The following is a 22,310-nucleotide window of genomic DNA, read 5'->3' as shown; positions in this document are numbered from 1 at the left end:
GGCTACATATGAAGGCTCTCCATAAAATGACTGAGTGAATGGCTGAATGAATGAATGAATGAACTTTCATGCCCTTGAACACTCAGCTCTCTGGGGTCTCCCTCCTCTCGGGATATTTCCTTGTCAGTTTTTCCCACTGCTTCCCTTGCTAGTTCTTTGTCCTAAACACAGATAAACCCCAGCTCCAGCGTGGGGCCTCCTCCCTCTGTAGAGCTCTAAGCCTTTCCTTTACAAACAGTTCCCAAACCTTCACCTCTAGCCCAGTTTTCTGCCCTAGAATACAAACCTGTATTTTCAAATGTTAAATTCATCTCCCCCTCCCCAATTCCTGCCTCCCTCATAACTTTCGTAGGTACTATCAATGGCCCCCACCCCCAAGCGGAACACTCCCAAGAGGAACACTCCAGCTTCTTCCTGATAGCTTCCTCCTCCTCATCCTTCACATCCTTAGCTGCCCTGCAATATGGTTCCTACTTCAAGGCATCCTCTTCTGTTTCTTTCCCAGTCTGTTCCCACTGTCCTCACTCAATTCCACCTCACGAATGGTCTCCTACACTCCAAAACTAATTCACAGGTACACGATGAAGGAGAGCAGCATAAGAGATGGTTTTAGGCAGAGTATGGGTTGTAACTGCCCCATGGAAAGCCCTCATGACCCCAGATGCTGCACTAGACCCCACCCCAGCTCTCTCCCACACACAAAGGAGGTAATGTACCTGAGGGTTAGGAGCACAGGCCCTGAGGCCACTGTGACTGTGACTCTTTATAAGGCTTTGAGCAGGGTAATCTACTTCCTTGAGAACCACTTTTTTTCATCTATAACAAAGGGAGCTTAATCCACTTAATAGCATTCTGAAGAAATTAGAGTGAAACTGGGATGGTGGAGAGAAGGTCACTCTTGAGTTGGCATAACTCCGTACAGATATCTGTGCCCCAACAAGTGACCTGTGAAATGCCGCCAGGCGGGGTTTGATTCTGAAGAGAGAAATTGGTGGTTTGTAAAGGGAACGTGGACTTGCTCTCCAAGGAGAACAACTGATGTGAAGGTAACTAGAGTTTATCCCTTCCTCACCTTTCTTCAAAGAAACATCAGTGATATTTGTTGAGCCAGGCCTGAGGCAAATCACTTTGCATAGGTCATTTCATTCGAGACAAAGGAATAAGCTCAGGCAGGTGAATGGAAAGGTTTTGAAGGAGGCAAAGAAAACTGCGGGTCAAAACTATATTAGGCAGGCCAGAAGTCTCCTATAAATTCCACTAGCATTCTTAGGTCTCTTGCAAAACCTCAGAACTGCTCTTAGAATTATAACAACAAAAACAATTAGCCCCTTAAACAATGCAGATGGAAACACCAGGGGAAGAAAATAATTGAGGTTCAAAATAAGAGAGAAAAGAATGAACATATTAGGAGAAAGAAAATAGTTTTAAATAAAGCATAATATAAACCAGATGAGAAACATAAATAGAAAAGAAAAGATTCAAAGAAAACAAATCAGAGAGGAGAGGGAGTGGGTGGGGGGGAAAGGGGCTAGAAGTTATTTTGACTTTCTACAGATCAGTAGATGATCCAATGCTTCTCATTTCTGAGGGCAAGTGCCCTGTGTGGTCTTAGGCAAGTTACGGAGCCACCCTGATTAAGTAATGAGACTGTGTCAGCACCCACACCTCACGGGTTGCTCACAGGAGTATCTGAGGACAGCACTAAGTTCTGTACCTACACCAGAGCCTTCCATTTTAACAGCAGTGGTGAGGACGATGGTGATTTATGCTAAAGACAGTACCCTGCCAGGACCTCCCAAGACGAGAATCCATGAACCTTCCTCTTCCTGCGATAACCCTCAGACAATCCTTGCCACACAGATTGCTTGGGAGGCTGCTGTGATTCTGGGAAATGTGGTCATTTTGGACCGTTCTCCTATGCAAGTAGCACATTTGTGTCTGGAAAGCAACAGAGCAAAGCATGCAAAGATAACCTCAGCCCAGATAAGGGGGAGAAGATAATGAGTTCTTCCAAAAGATTGCATGTTCCCCGGAGAATCCTTGTCATCACGTGTCAGAAGTCTCCATGTGGCATAAGCTTCCCTATGTCCCCCCTAAACTCCCACAAGGCCTCTACCTCTAACAGTTGCTCAAGAGGCAAGCTAAGGATGTCCGCTGAGGTTAGCGCCTGGCAGGTTTGTAAGTTGTATCAAGTTTCCATTGTGGAGCAAGGATCCAGTCATCACACAGCATGTTAGTCTGTCTTTTAAAGCAACTAAAGCTTGAGCCCTTAAAAGTACAGTCTGATATCTGACAGGCATCCTAAAGGCAGTACAACAGAGACCTTTGGCAGGAACTCCATGGCTATCATGAAGGTCCAGTGGAATATCTACATGAAGTGCTATTTCTACTGGCTCAGGTGCAATCAGCCTCTGCCTCTTCCTTCTTATACGAACTCTGCCAGGATGACAAAGACCTCCCCTGCCTTTTAAAAGAAAACCACCTTGCAGTGCATTCCTTTTTGGATGTGGATAGAAAAAGCAACGCTTTAAAGAACATGGTCGATCTGAGCCAGGATTGTTTCCAGCACACGGAAACATACACATTGGTGGCTAGGGAGCTCTTGATTCCAGGATCAAGTGATTAAGTTGAAAGAGGTTTGGGAGGGCGGGATAGCAACTATTCAGAAACATATGTTTAAGTCTGGCCAAGAAATATAAGAAGAGAGCACTAATAAACCCACAGAAATGAAGGTTATAGTGATAGCTAATCTCCATCAATAGGGTTCTGAGGGGCAGGGGGGTTCCTGAGCATTGATAAGACATTTCCTGGATATAGGACCATGGGCCCCAGTGTGTGGCACTAGAAGAATGCAAACTCGGCCACGCATCTGTGGACTCTCTAAGAGAAGAGCACTTCCTCTATTAATACCTTTTAAAAACACGCACCAATTCATGCTGGCAGTTCAAATCCTGCCATCCAATTTCAGTAGGTGATCAGGCTGAGTTGGAAAATGTATGCAGGATAAAAAGAAAAACTCGAGTCTAGAGACTATTTGGGGTAAGGGAAAGAATAGTGAACAGAATCCCATAGCCTACACTTAAAGTTTAAGAGTCAGGAAAAGAGGCTAAAACTAGAGGACTTGGTTAAATGGGTCGAAAAACAAATGTTTCAGTTGCATAAAAAGCCAAATGTGAGTTCAGATTTTTCAGTGTGATATGCATAAATACTTGCTGCTATTTATACACACAAATATTTGCTTTTACTTGAGATTTAGTGGGACGCTGCTTGAGGCAAGATTTTTTAATAGTAATAATAAAAATAGTTAATAGTACTTAGAGCAAAGCATGTGTGGTCATGATGTTTTAAAGGGGAGAAAGAAAAGGTAATTCTGAACATCTGTACTACATTTCCACATGATAAACCCACCACACTCCCAAATTATTCTGAAGTTTGGGGGTAGTGCACAGTGTAGCAGTCCACGTAGAAAAATGTTTATTTAAAAAACAGAAAGGGAGACTCAAAGGCCATTTTAGAAAAACGGGGACAATATTTATTGTAAAATAAAACTGCCGATTAATAGCGAGAGTCCAGTAGTCAAAAAGTGAACTTTATGTGTCTGCTCGGATCTATAATTATTACCTCTATAAATACTCCTGAGAATTTTCACAAAATCTCAACCTTCCCAAGTGGTATCTCAGATCAAAATACTACCCCCTAACCTCTCCCTTAGATTTCTTTTCCATGGCTTTCCTCATTCCTCGCCTTAAATGTTCTAAGACGGAAGGAGTAAGGGAGGGGTAGTCAAAGGCAGCTTCTCTCTCAATCCCATCCCATCTCTCTGTCTCTCCCTCACTTTCACCTGCACACACACACACACACACACACACACACACACACATTATTGATTTCAGAGAATAAAGGAGAGGGAGAAGGAGAGAGAAACATCAATGATAAGAGTGAATCATTGATCAGCTGCCTCCTGCACGCCCCCTACTGGGGATCAAGCCTGCAACCAGACATGTGCCTTGACCCAATATAGAACCCTGACCTCCTGGGCCAAAGGTCTACCCTCAAGCACTGAGCCACATCAGCCAGGCTCTTTTGTCTTCTTTTTAGGATCAAATCCCCACCTCTCCTCAGCACATCTGTCTCCTAGTTCAATCCCCTGTAGTCAGTCTTTGGGTCAAGGAGTATCAGGCTCCAGGCTGCCCTTCCTCAGTAAAACAGAGCTTCCAGCAAGTAGGGCTGGGAATCATTGCCTTTGCCACAGTCACAAGAAAGATGTGTCAATCACTCTAAGCCAGCAGCTCACAGCCTGGCGATCCTGTCCCCCAGGGAGTATTATGCAATGTCTAGAGACATTTTTGGTTGTCACAAGCGGGAGAAAGAAAAAGGTGTGACTTGCTTCTAGTGAGTGGAGGCCCCGAATCTGCTAACCATCCTACAAGGCACAGAACAGCCCCCACAACAGAAGTATCCTGACCCAGTGTCAGATGGAGAAACTCTGGGGTACAACCAAGGAAGCAAAATCCCAATGATATGCTGGGTCTTCCCCTAATACTAAAAATGCTATTGTTTAAAAAAAAAAAAAAAAAATGCTCACACAGCTGGCAACCCAGGATGCATGGTACCAGCAAAGAGCTGGCCACTCTGGGGCTGAAACAGGGGTGGTGGGTGGTGAGAGGACTTTCTCAGTTGTCAGGCCCTGGCTTTGCTTGATTAGAACACTTTCCATAAGGAAGCCTAGCGATTCTTGGTGACACCCACAATTACTCTGTAAAGACTTCTTCACAGAAGAAGTCTTATATATAGGACACAAGTTCCTTTATATATAGGACACAAGTTCCTGTATATATAGGACACAAGTTCCTTTTTCTTTTTTCTTTTTTTTTTCTTTTTTTTTTTAATATATTTTATTGATTTTTTTTTTTTTTTTACAGAGAAGAAGGAAGAGGGATAGAGAGCTAGAAACATCGATGAGAGAGAAACATCGAACAGCTGCCTCCTACTGGGGATGTGCCCGCAACCAAGGTACATGCCCTTAACAGGAATCGAACCTGGGACCTTTCAGTCCGCAGACCGACACTCTATTCACTGAGCCAAACCGGTTTCGGCACAAGTTCCTTTTTCTGATATGGTTGAAGGCCATTTCTTTCAAAGCAGCCACAAATTTTTAAAACACTAATTGTGCAGGCCTGAAAAGTACCGACAAACAGTGGCATTAAAAATAAAATAAAAGGGATTTGGAGGAGTTGGAAGTCTGTTTTAATTGCCAGGATTCCTAAACTTTTGGAGTGTTAATGCAATCTCTGCTCCTCTGCTACATTACAGGTCAGTGAAGGCTTCACACACACAGTCCCTTTTTAATCCACTTGGGTTTTTCCCCAATAACCTGCCACTCCTGAAAGTGCTGCAGACTTCTGTGATAGGGGCACTCCTCATGTGCTGTGGCTCTGGAGAGGAAATCATGGGTCCAATGGTATTAAGAAAAATGGGTTGAAATGACAGAAAAAGTATTGTCTCTTCATTTAAAAAAAAAAATCCTTAAAAGCTATACACAGAAGTAGCAAGACTTGACGCGCATAAGTATAATTACACACAGGCTTCTAACCAACATCTTGATTCAAAAAAACCACTTACTTGCCCTGCCAGTGGTTGAGCATTGACCCATAAACTAAGAGGTCACTGGTTCGGTTTTCGTTTGGGACACTGAGTTGTGGGCTCAATCCCCACTGAGGGGCATACAGGAAACAGCTGATCGATATTTCTCTCTCATTGATGTTTCCATCTCTTTTTCCCTTTCCCTCTCTCTAAAATTAATAAAAACATATTTTTTTAAAAAGACACTTATCATCTAATTCAGGAGTCACTACTCGATCTTAAAGGGCCAAGGAAGTAAATACTTTAAGTCTTTGAGGCACACGAGGCAAAATAGAGGACATTATATGGGTTCTTACAAAATCATTTCAAATGTAACCATTAAGAACCCAGGCCATTCCAAAACCAGTTTGGCTCAGTGGATAGAGCTTCGACCTGCAGACTGAGGGGTCCCAGGTTCGATTCCGGTCAAGGGCATGTACCTTAGTTGTGGGCACATCCCCAGTGGGATGTGTGCAGGAGGCAGCTGATCGATGATTCTCTCTCATCGATGTTTCTATCCCTCTCTTTTCCTCTGTTATATTAAAAAAAAAAAAAAAAAAAAAAACAGGCCATAAAAAATATATAAAGACATAAATAAAAATGTAAAAACCATGGCGGGGCACATTTGGCCCAGAGGGTCTCATTTTGCCAACTCTTGATCTAAAGCAGTATTTTCAACCGGTATGCCACAAGAATTTTTAAAACATGCAATCCCTGACTATTTAGTCAGGGGCACTGACCTCTTTTCCCTTAGATTGTCAAATGAAAAATGACAACAGTGAACACAACAATAGCCATCTGGTGTGAATGAATCAAAATTATACTTTTATTGTGAGATCGGCAAAAAATGTATTTTTTGGTGTGCTGCAAAATTTTAGTAATTAGTTTATGTGTGCCATGAGAAGAAAAAAGTTGAAAATCACTGATCTAAGTGAATAGTAAGTCTATAATTTTCACTCTAAAATCTCAAGCATTTTTCTTTTTCCACAAACTATACATGTAGTATAATTATTTTTTCCTTCAATTAGAAGGGTTCATATATCCAACTGCTTTATATCCAACAACATAAGCCACACCAAGGAATCACGAAGCAACCATTCACCTATTGAATACTATTTAATACTACCAATAACAATGAAGATGTCCTTTAACCTATATCCCAAATTGAAAACACAAATAAAATTCTCCTTTCACATCCAAGCCATGGTGGATAGAAAAGTAGAGTTTGATTTACCAAATTTTAGCCAATTGGAAGACGAGTGAAATGGAGGCACCTGTCAGTAGGTTTTAAATACAATTTTAATGTCTCACAACACAGAAACTGAAAATACACATCAAAAACAATCTAGTTTAATCTAAAAAGGCCCAACTGGCATTGCTCAGTGGTTGAGCATTGACCTATGAACCAAGAAGTCATGATTCAGCTCCTGGTCAAGGCACATGCCTGGGTTGCAGGCTCAATCCCTAATGGGGGGGGCATGCGGGCATCAGTTGATCAGTGAGTCTCTCTCATCATTGATGTTTCTATCTCTCCCTTTCCCTTCTTCTCACAAATCAATAAAAGCATATTTTAAAAAAAAAAAAACTAGATAAAAAGGAAACTCAGTTTGGGGAGGCAAAGCATTTCTTTTAGGCAATGAGGTAAAGATGAAGGGAAAATGGAAAAGGCTGGCTTTGAACAGATGAAATGCAGAAGGTACAACTCTAAGCACCACTCACTTTTCCTTGTACTCTGCTCACAAAGATTCATTCACTCCCTGGGAATTCATGGAGAGCCAAGCATGCAATACTACTACTTGCATGTCCGCCAGCCACAGATGGGCTGAGAAGACTTAGCCCCAGTGCTGCCTTCGACATGGCACTGTCTGACCTTTTCACTGCCCGTTACATCTCCCTGAGGAGATGTGGCAAGAAAAAAAGAAAAGGGAGCCGGGACCGATTTGGCTCAGTGGATAGAGCGTCGACTTGGGGACTGGAGGGTCCCGGGTTCGATTCCGGTCGGGGGCATGTACCTTGGTTGCAGGCACATCCCAGGTAGGGGGTGTGCAGGAGGCAGCTGGTTGATGTTTCTCTCTCATCGACGTTTCTAGCTCTCTATCTCTCTCTCTTCCTCTCTGTACAAAATCAATAAAATATATTAAAAAAAAAAAAAAAGAAAAGAAAAGAAAAAAAGAAAAGGGAAAAAATTGAACCTTTTGGCACTTACAGAGAAAATATCCCTGAACAAGAAGTCAGAAGACCATAATTCTGGCCTCTGGTCTACTCCGTATCAAATATCTGCAGATTATCTTGAGCTAAAGGCAATTTTAGGTTTAGGCTCAAGAGAGACTTGCTCATTCCTTGACTACCTAGAAGAACTTAAGTTAGAGGCCTTGCCTGTAATAGGAGATTATCAGGTATCTCTTTTTACTCATCAAATTTCCCATACATATATATCTATTAAATGTGTTTATTTTCTCCTGCTAAAAATAAAAAATAGAGCCCTAACTGGTTTGGCTCAGTGGATAAAGCCTCAGCATGTGGAAAGAAAGGTCCCAGGTTCGATTTCAGTCAAGGGCATGTACCTTGGTTACGGGCACATCCCCAGTAGGAGGTATGCAAGAGGCAGCTGAACGATGTTTCTCTCTCATAGATGTTTCTAACTCTCTATCCCTCTCCCTTCCTCTCTGTTAAAAATAATATATATATATATATATATATATATATATATATATATATATATTTTAATAATAATAAAAATAAAATAAATAAAAAATAGAAACCCCTGGCAGTATCAAGGAGCAGCTAGGAACAGGTGCCTGGAACCAGCAGACCCAAATCTGAACTTAGACTACCTCCTCTGAGAACCGGGATCAGACACATCACCCCCCTGGGCCTCAGCCTCCTCATCTGAAAGGCAGGGGAAAGCACTCCCGCCACTCCTGTTGGAAGGTTTAATGGCATTCCCAGGAAACTGATCATCGGAGATGCTCCTGAGTGCCAATCCGTGTTACATATCATCACTGCTTACTTTCCCTCACAGGTTAGAGGCAGCGTCGGAGGAAATCATGAAAGTGGAATGAGTCCTGTAACATATAAAGCCCCCTTCGTACATTAAAGTATTAATTAATGTTCGCACCCAAGACACCAGGTTCTGACCTCACTGACCCATCTCAGTGGCATGGCTGCAGCGTGTGAAACACTGAAGAATCACGGTACTGCTGCCACAGGACTTTTCTCCACTGAGGTTTCATTTGTGGTGCACTTTTTACCAAAGATGATGGTAATAAATTAGGTCAGGTTAACAAAGGAATATTTTTCAAAGAGAAGCCGCACCCTCCAGGCAGAGCAGCAGGACAGAGCGAGGAGGACAGTAATCAGTCTCTCCCAGCATAACCCCCGCCAGTGCCCCCACCTGCCTCTGCCCTCTGCTTTCTCCTGCTCAGCAGGTTCCCAAAGGCTTTGTGCATAATGGCTCCCTGGGACTCCACCAGCCTCCGTGAGCTGTGAAAAGCAACCAAGGGCACTCCTTAAAGTCAATAAAGGGTAAAACCTGGACCACTTCAAATTAGCATAGTGTTCACACTTTAAAGAACGTATCAAAATTTAAAGATAAGGCAGATGATGCTAAACAAAAACAAGAGCATTCCTTATATGTCTTCAGGAAGGAGAGAGGAAAGGCTGTGAAATCCTGCTTTGGGACCTGTGGTTAATCAGGGTCCAGGGAGCACTTTTCTGTTGAGATGCCTCATTGGCGTCCACCCTCACAGAGCACTGGGAGAAAGGGAAACTCGGGGAGAACAAAGGGAATCTGTACCAGGCTGGCATCAGTCAATGAAAATTCCGTGTAATCTCAAAAGACATATCGTCTTCAAAATTAAATTACTCATAGGCCATTCCTTGGTCTCCTCCTAATTAACGAAAGGAATAAGTGACAAGGCAGCCTTCAGAAGAGTCACACAAGCTGGGGGCTAGGTGGTCACAAATTGGTGGGGTGTGTGTGTGTAAACAACAAACAAGTGGCCTATCGTCAGAAACACTGTATGCACTTGTGCCGAACTTGGTAATCACTTCCTCAGCCATACTCTCCGCCTGGCTGCACAGCTCCACCAGTATTTCATCCAGCTCAGCACATCCAAAGATGTTCCTCAATCCCAGCGCCGCCTGCTGGTGACTCACCTGCCCACTGCCCTGCCATCGGCCCACATCTTGGCCCACAACAGCTGCCTGCTCCTTGCAGCTCCCAGCACACAGGTGCTGAGCTGTCAAGGTCCTGCCACCAGGTGGACAGGACCTTTCCCCTCAACTCCTGTGGCCACCACCCAGATTCAGACTCTTGGTCACCTGAACAACCACAGTATCCTTCTAATCCCTCTCCATGCCTTTAGTGCACATGTGTCAAACACAAGGCCCGCGGGCCAAATCCAGCCCGCCAGGCCTTGCAATGTGGCCCGCACCGCGCTGTCATCACTGTACTCCGCTGTCAGTTTATGACATTGTCAGTTTATGACTGTTCAGTAAACCATTCGGCCCGCGATTTAGGCTGGATTTTAGATTTTGGCCCCTTCTCTGATTGAGTTCGACACCCCTACTTTAGTGCCTTCCTAGGCAATCCACTAGCAATTCGCACTAACAATCTTTTCTGACCATGCCATGGGCCAGGGAAAATTCCTTCACAGGCTGCCCAGAGCCTGCCTAACAAAGGCCTACCCCTGTGCCCCAGGGCCAGAGCCCTCCGTGACCTGACCCCAAACCACCTGCTCACCTGGATCTCCTTTTCCTTCTGACAGGCGGAATTTCAGCTGCTCCAAACTCACTGTGCCCCAAACACACCACAGCTTCCCCCACCCACCCACATGCTTGGTTCAGCCATCAGCCATCCCTTTTCCAATCACACTTCCCCACCACCCATGTGCGCTGAAATTCTTCCTGCCTTTGAGGTCCAGCTGTAGTCAGCTCTCCTACCCTAAGATGCAGCATTGAAGTGGCATTTGAGGTCCTCTGGGCGCACCACCCTGAGAAGTGTGCAGTGTGTAGAGTGCAGTGTGCCGAATGTATTCTCTGTAGACAGACATCCCAGGTTCTGGTATTGGTTCCAGCTCTTGCTGTGTATACTGGGAATAATTACTTACCTCTTTGTGTCTTAGTTTCCTTATTTGCATGTGAGAATGACAATGGCAATATTTACTTAGTACAGTACCCTGGCACAGAATAAGCTGCGCTAAGAGTGAGCTGTTTCTCTATTGTCCACCTGAATCCCCGAACAAGACCATAAACCTGCCCGGGTGATCCCACAGCATTCTGCACGTGGACATTCAACATGTGCCCAATGCTGTCCAACACACCTTGAAAAAAATGAAAGAAAACTTCCGATTAATGTTACCTGCAAAGATGCTGCTCCGCTCCAAACACAGAGCAATGAGAGAGAAAACATAAAAGAGCATGGCACCTAAATGATCATTATAAACGTTTCCAATGCTGGCAAAATTCACCACAGAGCAATTCTCAAGATATTTTTTAACTATTCTTTCACTTTCACATATTTATTGAGCACCTGTAGGCTCATATTTGAGGTCCAGGAATATTAATGGAATGTACAAATCAGATAAGAAACTTACTTTATTAAAATAGGGAGAATTTTTTAGGTTCTATAATATATTTATAGGAAACAGCTCTTGGAAAAAGAAGTATGTAAAATGACATGTTTATGCAGTCACTTGTGTTCAGGGATGGTTTTTCTGATAAGTTTTGTTGGTAGAAATAGAATATATGAAACCTGTAGTCAGAATTAGAAATTCCTGGATCAGCAAAATCATGGCTCATCCAGCAAAATTGGAGACAAGCGTGTATTAAAGATAAAGAAGCCATATGGTTTTGAGAGAGGAGAGACTAGGGTGGAGCTTAGAAGTTTCCGAAAAGATTATATGAGGGAGGTTTGAGCTATACGTAAAAAGTTTATGAGCAAGAACTTCTAGGTCACAAACTTCCCTTGGTGGATCTCTCACTGGCCTGGGGACAATCTGGATAAATAAAGTAGAGAATTCAGCCGTGACTGGTTTGGCTCAGTGGATAGAGCATCAGCCTGCGATCTGAAGGGTCCCCGTTTGAGTCCAGTCAAGGGCAAGTACCTTGGTTGCGGGCACATCCCCAGTAGGGGGTGTGCAGGAGGCAGCTGATCGATGTTTCTCTCTCATCGATGTTTGTATTCTCTATCCTTCTCTCTTCCTCTCTGTAAAAAGTCAACAAAATATACTTTTTTTTTTAAAAGAACTCATATTCCCTTGTCCTCCTCCTCCTTCCTTTCCCTTACCTCCCCTCCCACACAGCATGGAGGGAAGCCCAGACCCGGGCTCATGGGGGGTTTACTTGAGCCGGGTTAATAGCAATTGTGGCCACTGATGACTTGACAGCTCTTCTGCCCTTGCTCAAGGGGATGAACATAGGAGATCCACAGCAGAGTATATATCCCTCGCTTTCAAACATCTTACAGGGCAATGCGTCCAAAGACTCCTCACTCTCCTCTGAGGACTAGCCAAGAATACATTAAGGAGAGTGGATATAGGAGGATCCTGGTAAAGAAACCCACTTTTTCTTTAATGAGATCAGTAGTATTCTGGGTCCTTGATTACTAAAACCTTTACATGGAACAATATGTTCTTTGCAGAAAAAGCTAGAGAACAAGGTACTCTATTACTACATCAAACAATGTCTGACCAAATCAACCTGGATCCAAAAGCATCAGACAGCACCAGTGAGTAATGCTGCGTTTCAGCCAACACTTCAGCTCACATTAGCACATCCGTTGGAGTTCTTGGGCAATCATCTTGGTCTTCCAAATAAGCTGAGATCATAATCTTTCTGTTTTTGTTTCCTGCCAGGCACAGAAGTGGTTTCACCCTCAGCCTCTTCCAGACCACCGAAACACAAGATACTAAAGCAATATGATTCTCCTGTATGCAATTCCTGCCAACTCGAAATCTCCCGAAACAATAGGGTGCGCAAGGCCAGTACTCCAGGAGATGGGGTTTACACAAGGTCCTACATCTTTGCCTAAAAATGAATCATGCCTGGTAAAACCTCTAGGTCTCTATTCCCCAGCAATACGCCATCAACCCCAACAGAGTCGAATCGTGCAAAATGAAAAAGAAACCAGGAACACACTGAACTGAAAATTGCAAGTATATTTTAAATCCTATTTTAGATTCATTTAAATTAACTGAGGTCAGGCAACTTCTTTATTCATGTGGGTTACTCTTGCTGGTTTAATATCAAAAGCAGCCAGCCACATTTTTCCACCAAAAATAAAAAAATAAAATCCCCTAACAGAAGAACACTCTAAAACTGAGTAGAGATGTGGAGACAGCTTACAATAAACTACCGTCTAGAACAACTAATGGAGAAAATTACTGTTACTTGGCCCTGGGAAACAACTCTTTGTATATTATTACACATTTTGCAGGTCACAAATTAAGAGCATAATTTTGCTTTGCTAGCATAGCATTTTTCCAAGGTGTTTAACAAAGGACACCAGTGTAACAGAGAAAAGCAAGTCAAATAAGGTAAGTGTGAGAAGCTCTGCCTTCCCTAGTCCCCTCCTTGGAAACGACTGATGCATATTTGCAGTAAACTCTATCAATCTGGCATTTTCCCATGTTTATTTGGCCCTGCAGTCTGTTTTCTCTTAGAGAAAGATTTTTCTAGAAAAGGGATATAATGAAATGGCCCAAAAGCTAAGACTCTGAAGTCAGCCTGATTGGAATACCAGCATAACAACTTGTTAGTTATAGGCAAGCTTCGTAACATCACTTTGTCCCTCAGTTTCCCCAGATAAAAATTGTCAAAACAATAGTAGCTGCCTCGATATAGAGAAAGTAAAGCAACAGGCAGACTGTCAAATTACAGTGGGGAGGGGAGGAAGATCGGGGGGAGATAATAGATCAACCGAAGGACTTGCATACATGCATATAAGTACACCAATGGACATAAAACTCTGGGGAGGGAGGGTATGTATGGGAGGGAGGGTGGGGCAAAAAAAAATCAATAAAATATATTTTTTTAAAAATAGTAGCTGCCTCGTAGGTGGTCTTCCAATATGAATGCAACAGTCTGCTGAGAGCCTTACATGACGGGTTCCTTTTTGCCACTCAGATCTCAGTTCACAATGTCACCCCCTCCAAGAGACCTTCCCTGACCACCATTATGAAGTTGGCGCCACCCAAATCACTAGTTCTTCATCCTCTTCTTTCCTCCATGATACTTCTCTGTTTAATTGTTAAATAGATATTTGTATTCTAGTTGACCCCAACAGAATACAAGCATTATGTAGTCAAACGTTGTCATTTATCATTGCTCTATCCCAAAACTCATCTTCAAATAAGTATTCATTCAATGGATGGATGGATGAATGAATGAGGTGGCTATGAGAATTAGATGTGAATCACATAAATCATTCTTTATAATGCCTGACACATGAGCATCAATCTAGACACTGTTTTGAAAACTTTTGATGAATGATGTGGTTCATGCATTTGAAATTCTGACACTATTTAACTTGCCTCTTTTTGCTGTATCATGCACAAATATTTAATGGCATTTATTTAGAGGTGTGTTGGTAAATGGGCTTTCAGGAATGGGGCAGGTGGGGGAGTGCAGGTAGCATTTTACTGATTTCCATGGTGTAAATACTCCCACCCTGACCAATTTTGGTGCTCAATGGTTTAAAAGCAGGCTCACAAAATTCCAGAAAATAATATGGCTCTCATAAGACAGTACAAGTCTTCTCTGGAGAAGGTCTTTTCAGGCCTCCATGTTTTGTTTGTTGAGTTAAAGTTTAAAATTTTTTTTTTATTTAATTTTTTGCCCTGGCTGGTTTGGCTCAGTGAATAGAGTCGTCTGTGGACTGAAGGGTCAAGGGCATGTACCTTGGTTGTGAGCACATCCCCAGTAGGGGGTTGGGTAGGAGGCACCTGATCGATGATTCTCTCTCATCGATGTTTCTAACTCTCTATTTCTTTCCTTTCCTCTCTGTAAAAAAAAAAAAAAAAATCAATAAAATATATTTTTAAAATAATTTTTTATTGATTTTAGAGACAGGGAGAAAGAAAGAAACATCAATGATGAGAGAGAATCATTGATTAGCTGCCTCTAAAATAAATTTTTATAGAGATTATTTTTTCCACATTCTCCCTTTTTGATGAGTCAAAATAAGGACTACCCACTGCCTGGTCTGATACTCAAGGAAACTAGTTGGATGTGTTGGACTGCATATTCTGTGAACTCTCAGACTGATGTTTAAGGCTCTAAGCTTCATCTATATCCATAGCAGACCATTGTGTGGACCAACTAACCTCACAAAACACAAACACAATTTAGTTTAGATTTATTTAAATGGAGGCATCCACACAAGAGAATCAAGGGACCATCTATTACGTGCCACCAATGAGCAGAATCTGTAACAGAGTAGGAGTGACTCTTATCCCGACCCCAAAGATTCCAACATAGAGTGAAGGTCAATGCTGCAGATGGAGGTTTCTCTGGCACCACAGGCTTGCTGTACATGCAACATGACCCCTTGGCACCGAAAACAAAGCATCTGTGTTTTTCAAGTACAGCAATCTACCAACCAGGATTTTGAGAGGACACAACCAAAATTCAAAATCCACAGTCACTCAATATGCAAGAGATAACATGCCAATGATTCTTGCTTCTCTTCTGTAAACTATATGGAAAGTCTATAGAGTAAGGCAGGAAGAGACTAGCTTCAATCCACTCTATCAGCTAGGTATTGCTATATAACAATTACCCGTAAAATTAAGCAGCTTAAAACAACACACATTTATTACCTCACAGTTTCCGTGTATCAGGAAGCCAAGGCACAGCTTAGCTGGGTACTCTGCTTCACAGTTTCTCACAAAGCTGCAGTCCAGGTGTCAGCCCACAGCCTCCCATCTACCTCATCTGAAGGCTCAACTGGGGAAGGCTCCACTTCCAAGGTCACTAAGTGATTAGTGGCAGTTTTCCGTTCTTTGTGGCTTTGTAGTGGGAGTCTCAGTTCCTCACTGGGTCCTGGTTGAAGGCTGCCCCTAGTTCCTTATCACAAGGGCATCTCCCACATGGTAGCTTGCTTCATAAAAGCAAGCAAGTTGAGAAGGCAATAGAGTCTTTTAACAAGATGTAAGTAACGGTCTTGTGTAACGTAATCATGGGCGCGTCCCTGGCATCGCACTCCCGTTGCCATTCTCCACTGTTTAGAAACAAGTCACTAGGTTCAGCTTATACTCAAGGGGAGAGGATTACACAAGGGCATTAGGGAGCATTGGGGCCATCTTAGAAGTCTGCTCACCACAACCAACCTTCTTGGAATATGAACAGGAAGACCAGGTCCAACAAAACACCTGTTTAAGCATCTCAATGTGAACCCAAGCCATGTGGCTTCCTAAGCATATCGCTAAGGTCTCGTGAAAACAAGAGAGAATGAACACTGAGAACCTTAAGCCTGAAAATACAAAATTCTGTTCAAATAGTCTAACTCTAAGCAAGTACAATCTACATCAGAGAAAACCCCTAGGAGCTTCTGTATTAGTACGTCCCAACGTGAAAGCCATTTTTTCTGAACAGTGAAATGAGTGACTCATGGGAAGGGCTGTCTACTGAGCAGGTATAGAATGCCGGGAAATCTAGTTTGGCCTAGAAGCAAATACATTTTGGAATTTTTATTTGTTGCTGTAGCATAATTTGAAATTTTACTTCATGCCGTTTTACTGCCTACTATTTTCTGTGAGGCCTGTGTCTCCCACAGCAAGCTGCTCACATGGTCCTTTCGCAATACAAACCCATCACAGTGGCAAAGAACTCCTGTAAAAATGTCAAGCCTTCGCTGTCACCCACCTTCTATCTACGCTCCAGCCAGCCACATATTCTCAGACACATGAGCATCCCAGCATTCAATGGTGGTGGCAGGCCGGAGAGGCTGCTTCTGAAAGACTTTGAACGGTTTAATCCACTAAGTACAAAACACATAGAAAACGTGGAACATTCTGTCCTAGATGAATGTAAGTGCAAGCAACAAAGATTACTTCAATCTAAACATTCAAAAGTGTTCTGCACACATTTTACCATGCTTTCCAGAACTATCGATATGCTTTACTTTCTGAAAATTCTGCCCTTAATTCAGCTATAAAAAAAAATTCTTAGGTTTACTGTTTTTGCTAATCACCTATTCATTTTGCTCCTCCAGAGAGATGATTTTTGGTAAACATCTAAAACGTAAACAGGACCGTACAAAGGCCCTGAAACCACCACCATCTGTGGGAAAGCAGCCGTGAACCATGTTAGAGCTGACATGTGCTACACATGCCTGGACCCTGAATTCGTGTTGAATAATAATGGAGCATATGTGTGGAGAGAGCAGAGACAACAAACACATGCAAAATTCCAGCTTGAAGGTGATAAGCAGTCGGGAAGGTTATAAAACAGGTGACCGAGGGAATTTTTAAGGCTGTAGATGTCTTCCAAGCTGTGAAAACACCTTGGTAACATATTTTCACTGGTAAAATAGGACTTTGGGACCATACAGAGAATGTTCTTACCTCCCTCAGATGTATGTTTTCCTTCTCTTTCTGGTCTAAGATCACCTCCAAGTGGCTGACTTGAGACTCGGCCTCTGCCACCCGCCGTGTCCGTTCGTTGTCTTCCTCCAGACTCTTGGAGGGCAAGCCTTTACTCTGTAACATCTCCAGAAGCTTTTTAATGGACTCGTCTCGGGCGTTGAGGGTCTGTTTCTGCGTTTCGATCCTCAGCTCCATCTCCTCCAGGGTCTTCCTCAGCAGGAACAGCTCCTTGGCCTGCCGGTCATGCTCAGCCTGCAGCCGCCGGAAGTTCTCCTCGGTCAGTTCGATGGTGAAGTGCTCGGCGCCGCGGTTGCCACTCTCCTGCTGCAGGAGGTGGTTGAGGTCTCTCTGGGTTCGCAGCTCATCCTGAAGGGCCTGGATCGTCAATTGCAGGTGCTGTAGATGGAAAGACGGGGCAGGAGAGGAGACAGGAGAAAAGTCAATGGCAAGGCCAAGTGCTATATGGGCTGGTCCCGCACCATGAAGATGGAATGTTAACCATGAGGTCCACGGGGCCAGCGTGAAGTCCTCCGGGGTGACTTCAGAAGCAAGGGACAGCACATGGAGACGGGGAGTTAATTCAATGAGGCTTTCTCAATGTCTTAGGAGAAGAGAAATGCACACATACACAGAAACAGTTATATCAGTGTCAGTCACAAGGGAAATTGCAGTCCACGGTTTTAATTTAGGAAGTGGGAAGGGTTAGAGGGAAACTCACAACACACCTTCTTTATGCCCACAGTGCTCCAGACTCAGTATTCCTTGTTTCCTAAGGGGTTCTTTATTCTACCATCCATTATTTTCCATGGTAAATGCATGTCCACTTAAAAATGAAAATAATAGCATCCACTACAAGTAGACACAAACAAGGACTTTATTTTTACAAATAAAGCTGTGAACAGGTTTAGTGAACAGGATTACTGCATCTGCAAGCAAAGGGAACAAAGGTGGACGGAGACAGACACTCAGACACAGGGGGAGGGGAGGCTGTGCGGAGTGAAACAAGCGAGCTGCAAAGAGTAGACAAACCTTGGTTCTTCTGGCATCCAGCAACTGAACAGCATGGGAAATGGAAAAAAAAAAAAAAATGAAGCAAGAAATCAACACAACAAAAAGTCCAGTGCAAGCAAAGGATATTTAACAGAAAGAACTTAATCAACATAAAGTACCTTCACAGAGGGGGAAAAAAGAAAAAGAAAAACAATTTCTTCTTAGCAAAGACCCATAAGCTACACGGAATCTACAGTACTGATGTTTGATAAATGTGATTTTTTTTTTAAAGTGAGGTTTATTCCATCTTTTCTTTTCCTAAATCTCCCTGACACAGTGAGTCTTGGGTGTGTTATCATGGAGAAAAGCACAATACTCCAGAAGCACCCACACCTAATTCCAGGTCACCCTTTTAACCAAAATTACAGCAGGAGCACCAGAAAAACAAAAGCATCACCAATTTGAGACGAGAACGCCTTGGAAGAATGAAATAACGATACATGTTATAACATAGATGAAAATGTGCTAAGTGAAAGAAACTAATCACTAGTATTGCATGATTCCATTGATATTAAATGTTCAGAAAAGGCAAATACATAGAGACAGAAAATAAATTAGTGGTTGCCAGGGCCTGGATAGGGAGGTGATAAGGAGTTACTGCTAAAGTGTATATGGTTTCTTTTTTGGGGTGATGATGATGTTCTAAACTTTATTATATTGACGGTTAAATAACTTTGGGGATATATTTTAAAAATACTCAATTTAATACTATGTATATTCCTCACCCAAGGATATGTTTTAGGGAGAGAGGAAGTGAGAAAGAGAAACATCAATCAGTTGCTGGGAGAACAAATAGAATGGGCCACATTTATCAGGATACCTACCCTTGAACCAGTTCTTTTTAACCTTTGCCCTCCACACTTCATCGCATCCTTTGAACTGTGCCCCTGGAGAGTACAGACTAACCTCATCTCCAGTCCATAGAAGAAAAAAGGTTTAAAATCATTGGTCTGCCCTTTAAACACAGGTAAACAAAATGGGAGCTGGAAAGATTAGTCTGTCCAATTAATTCCAGTCTCAGACAGTATAGGAGGTCACAATAACTTCTCTTTCTGGTACTATGGCAGGCTACATTTTCTGGTAGGCCCTTCCAGTATGCAACAGGTAGATAGAAGCAAATACATCTTTCAAAGCATTGTTGTGCTTTTAAAAAAAAAAAAAAAATCTCCAGGAGAAAGAGAAAGTGAGCTTCTCAAGAGCAGGTTTTGGAACAAAATTGGATGTTACCCCTAAATCTAGCACATAGTAGGTATTCATAAATAGAAAGTGCAACATGGGCAAGAAGATGAAAGGACCAAAGGGGAAATGGTCTCCCCAGACAGTTGGCACAAGGGAACAATGTGAGAGAGAATGGGTTTCATTCCTCTTTGCTTTGCTGTAGTTAGGTTGGGGTGAGGAAAATGGTGGGGAGGGCGAGTGTGTCCTTGACCTCAGATTACTCTGCCCCTTTCTGTCCTCCAAAACTAAAAATGCCTCACATCCACCAGGTCACTCGGCTGACAACACTGCTCCGAAGCTGCCAGCACTACGCCCACTCCACAAGGGGATTAATAGGGCAGGCTTACGGGATTGGACTGCAATCACATCGTTAGCTGATACAGGCCAGTGGCTAAAATTGAGGTTTCCTCCAGCCAATTCTAAGAACTTCATTTTGCGCAATTCTTAAAAGCTCAAGAAAAGGAGAAGAATGCAAATAAAAAAAACTAAGCCACACTTGAGTTTATATGAAAGAGGAGGGGGAATATCCTTTGCCTTAGCCAATGTTTAGGAGGATGACCTCCAATTGCTACTGGAGTCAGAATCTAATCCAGATTTCAGAATATCTATGGCACATTATATATATATATATATATATATATATATATATATATATATATATATATATAAATAACATATTCAATATATATATATATATAACATATTCAATATATATGTGATGTACATGGAACACACAATTATTTAAATAGGGACTAGCCAGATGTTTAGAATCTACTGTGTCTTATCCCAAAATATGGAAAATATGAGTTCCTGGCAGATTTGGAAAAAAAAAATCTGTGACCTTAAGCTCTTTTCCATACTATGAGGAAAAAACAAAAAAAAAATGATAAAGTTTTGTACCATAAAGCAGTTTACGGTTTCATTGCTATGAAAACCGTCTCTGAGCTATATAAAAATATGAATTGGCTTATACCCAAAAGTCTTGAACTTTTTTTTAATAAATCCATACAGCTTCTCAACCAAAGGTTTAACATAACTCTTTCAAAGAAAGCGGAATCTCTCTGCAGACAACTTGGCCTGCTCTACTTCTTCTGTGACTTTATTTTCCAATTTGTCATTTCCCAGTTTGTCTCAAATCAAATTTTAAGGGCAGGTTCTCTTATCCCTTTTTCCATAATCCCGTAGGCAGGACACACAGAACTCCTCCTGGCTCCAAACCTTCATGTGTGTGAAAAGATGAACAGCAGACGTTGGCGGAAAACATATGGCCCCGTGTGCTGTGGAAGAGTTGCTCTACTGAGAAAGGCATAAAAAATTAATATTTGGACATATGGTCCTAGGCGTTCTCCTTTAGGATAGAGTAAGGACACTGGGTGATTCTTAAAAGCACCAAAGTGCGGGGACCCTGAGTTCTTCGGGCAGACGTGCTGTCAGAGATAACTGTGGAACCCACTTAGGTTGATAGCATGTGACACTGCGCCAAGATTCATAACACTGGGAACAGCATCCATGGGAAAGCCCTCTTGGCAGCTGCTTTCCTAAGCAAGGAGTTCTGGTTTTCATTACAGACCAATACCATTAGGTGGCACCATATCAAAATATTGCACTGAGCTGAGAGTTAAAAGATTTGCCTTCTAAGTCCAACTTTGCTGCTAACCAATTAAGTGATCTGGGAGAAATCACTAAACTTCTCAGAGATTCCAAGCACAGTGGTGAATAGCTGGGTCTTGAGTCCTACATCTACCTGTGACAGTCTGCATCACCTTGGACAAATTAAGTATTCTGAGAGTCAAATTATTCATCCTTACCCAGGAGATAATAATCATAACTAATGTACAGGGTTCACACAAAGACCACATGAGATGCTCATCAAGTAAGTGAACAAGTCCCATAAAGCACAAAACGCAGGGTCCTGGCACATATAAGTGTTTAATAAAGGTTCACCACAATCACCACTGTTGAGACAGAGGTGGTGGCTACAGGCCTGCAATTAGAATTTTTCTCCCGTTTGAGCATAAAAACCAATTTAACAAAAATTTTTGATCATCAACTAAGTGCAATGGTGGAAAACTAAATGCTAAGCGCTTTGACATTTTTTAAATAAGGGGGGGGAAAAAACAGTTGTTTTAAGACAAACTCAAAGACAAAATTGATTTCCCATTCACTGGTCTAAAATAACTCTATAAGGGGCTGCTGGAATACCAAACATTTCTGTTTTGAAGGTCAGGGTTCTTTCCCTACTATTAGTCAGTAATACATAAACAACTAAAGGATAATAGCATCACCTGTCGTCAATTCTGCTTAACTGGGTTCAGGTAAAAAAAAAAAAAAATTCAGAAGTATTGATATTTCTCAATGTGTTCAGAGAAGCAACCCAAAACATGCAATCATATAAATTATGTTTAAAGTTGGAATGTTTGCATTATTAATAATCACAAGCAGTTGCTAGAAAACAAGCTCCTTTGTTTGAATTGCTTAGCAAATCTTTAAATGGCATTTTTAAATCTTTACTACAGTTTCCTTCCCTATCACTTCCTCTTCCCTCTCCAACATGTTCATTACACAAAGCTGCTAATAATCTAAGTATTTTTTAAATATTCTTTATTGATTTCAAACAGGAAAAGAGAGGGAAAGAGAGATAGAAACATCAATGATGAGAATCATTGATCGACTGACTCCTGCACGCCCCCTACCAGGGTTAGTGCCCACAACCTGGGCATGTGCCCTGACTGGGAATGGAACATTCACCTCCCGGTTCATAGGTCGACCTTCAACCACTGAGCTAATCTAAGTATTTTTAATGCAGGTAAGAGGTTTTACCTAAACTAGTAT

At 42.3% G+C, this 22,310-nt stretch overlaps 1 protein-coding gene across 19 annotated transcripts in view; it reads right to left on the bottom strand.

Annotated features, from left to right (window-relative positions):
- ERC2 (ELKS/RAB6-interacting/CAST family member 2) overlaps positions 1-22,310 on the bottom strand; it is an 877,102-nt gene that overhangs the window by 707,680 nt on the left and 147,112 nt on the right. For 14 of the 19 annotated variants that reach the window (XR_014796702.1, XR_014796703.1, XR_014796704.1 and 11 more), the window contains exons 3-4: positions 18,240-18,263; positions 17,190-17,606 (exon numbers count right to left, since the gene is read on the bottom strand). Coding sequence is in view for 16 of the 19 variants with exons in the window: in XM_084903110.1 (XP_084759236.1) it covers positions 17,190-17,606; positions 18,240-18,263 (441 nt within the window). In the remaining 3 variants the exon portion in view is untranslated. The remainder of the gene's footprint in view (positions 1-17,189; positions 17,607-18,239; positions 18,264-22,310) is intronic. The other 5 variants (XM_084903106.1, XM_084903107.1, XM_084903099.1 and 2 more) reach the window with 1 other exon arrangement.

The sequence above is a fragment of the Pipistrellus hanaki genome (genome assembly GCF_964339955.1).
Source record: "Pipistrellus hanaki genome assembly, chromosome: 13".
Taxonomy (NCBI): domain Eukaryota; kingdom Metazoa; phylum Chordata; class Mammalia; order Chiroptera; family Vespertilionidae; genus Pipistrellus; species Pipistrellus hanaki.
The sequence above is the reverse complement of the archived record's forward strand: the minus strand, read 5'-3'. Positions and strand labels throughout refer to the sequence as shown.